Source organism: Cicer arietinum, unplaced genomic scaffold (genome assembly GCF_000331145.2).
Source record: "Cicer arietinum cultivar CDC Frontier isolate Library 1 unplaced genomic scaffold, Cicar.CDCFrontier_v2.0 Ca_scaffold_3327_v2.0, whole genome shotgun sequence".
In the NCBI taxonomy this organism is placed as follows: Eukaryota; Viridiplantae; Streptophyta; class Magnoliopsida; order Fabales; family Fabaceae; genus Cicer; species Cicer arietinum.
The window spans coordinates 35-939 of record NW_027336976.1 but is presented as its reverse complement, the minus strand read 5'-3'; the positions used below and the strand labels follow the sequence as shown (position 1 = coordinate 939).

Sequence of the window (905 nt, the reverse complement as noted above, 5' to 3'; positions counted from 1 at the left end):
AGCTTCAAAAACCAATGGATAAACAACTTCCGTTCAAAATTAGTGACTTAGGTTCCTATGAAAACGTAATTTTCATCAATATGACACTCAACTATCAAATTCTATGTGTTTCAATGTAATGGGCATTCACTCAATGTTTCACCAATGCAATGTTTCTGCCATAAGCTTGATTATTAACCAAATCTCCATTACATCTCTCATGAGAGCATATGTGAATCAAAAACACTTTTCAAGGTTGTAAATGGGCCAAAGGATAATAGGTGGGGAAAACCAATAAAGGGACTTGGGAGTCCTCTTACATTTCCAAGACCACAAAATCAGTCGGTATAAACAATTGTCCTACTTAGATAGGAACATCCTCTAATATTCTCACCTGATACTTGATAGATCGATTAGCTAGCTGTAAGGAAATGTTGGTGGGCTTTAACTCACCCACATCAAGCTTCTTACAAACTGACAAAGGCATGAGGCTTACACTAACCCCAAGATCACACAAAGCACGTTCAAAACTCATATCACCAATAACACAAGGAATAGAAAAGCTTCCAGGGTCTTTATGTTTGGGAGGCAATTTATTTTGAATTATGGCACTACATTCCTCAGTTAAAGAAATTGCCTCATTGTCGTCAAGTTTTCTTTTGTTTGACAAAATTTCTTTCAAAAATTTAGCATATGACGACATTTGAGACAGTGCTTCCGTGAACAAAATATTTATATATAATTTTTTCAAAACTTCCACAAACTTCCTAAGTTTCTCCTCAATTTAGCCTTGACGAATCTTTGGGTAAATGGTATGGGTGGTTTGTATGGTGCCAGAGGCACGTAAGGTTTTTCTTTTTCCTCATCTACCCTCTCACTTGACGATTGGGTTCTTTCAGTATCATCGTTAACATTCACTTCCACAT

General features: G+C 36.5%; 1 protein-coding gene across 1 annotated transcript; it reads right to left on the bottom strand.

Annotated features, from left to right (window-relative positions):
- Window positions 1-373: 373 nt before the first annotated feature.
- On the bottom strand, window positions 374-682 carry LOC101512724 (uncharacterized; the record flags this gene model as incomplete). The annotated part of the gene is made up of 1 exon (XM_004517000.1): window positions 374-682. A coding segment is annotated over exon 1 (309 nt), but the record flags the coding sequence as incomplete, so codon positions are not given.
- Between the last annotated feature and the right edge of the window lie 223 nt (window positions 683-905).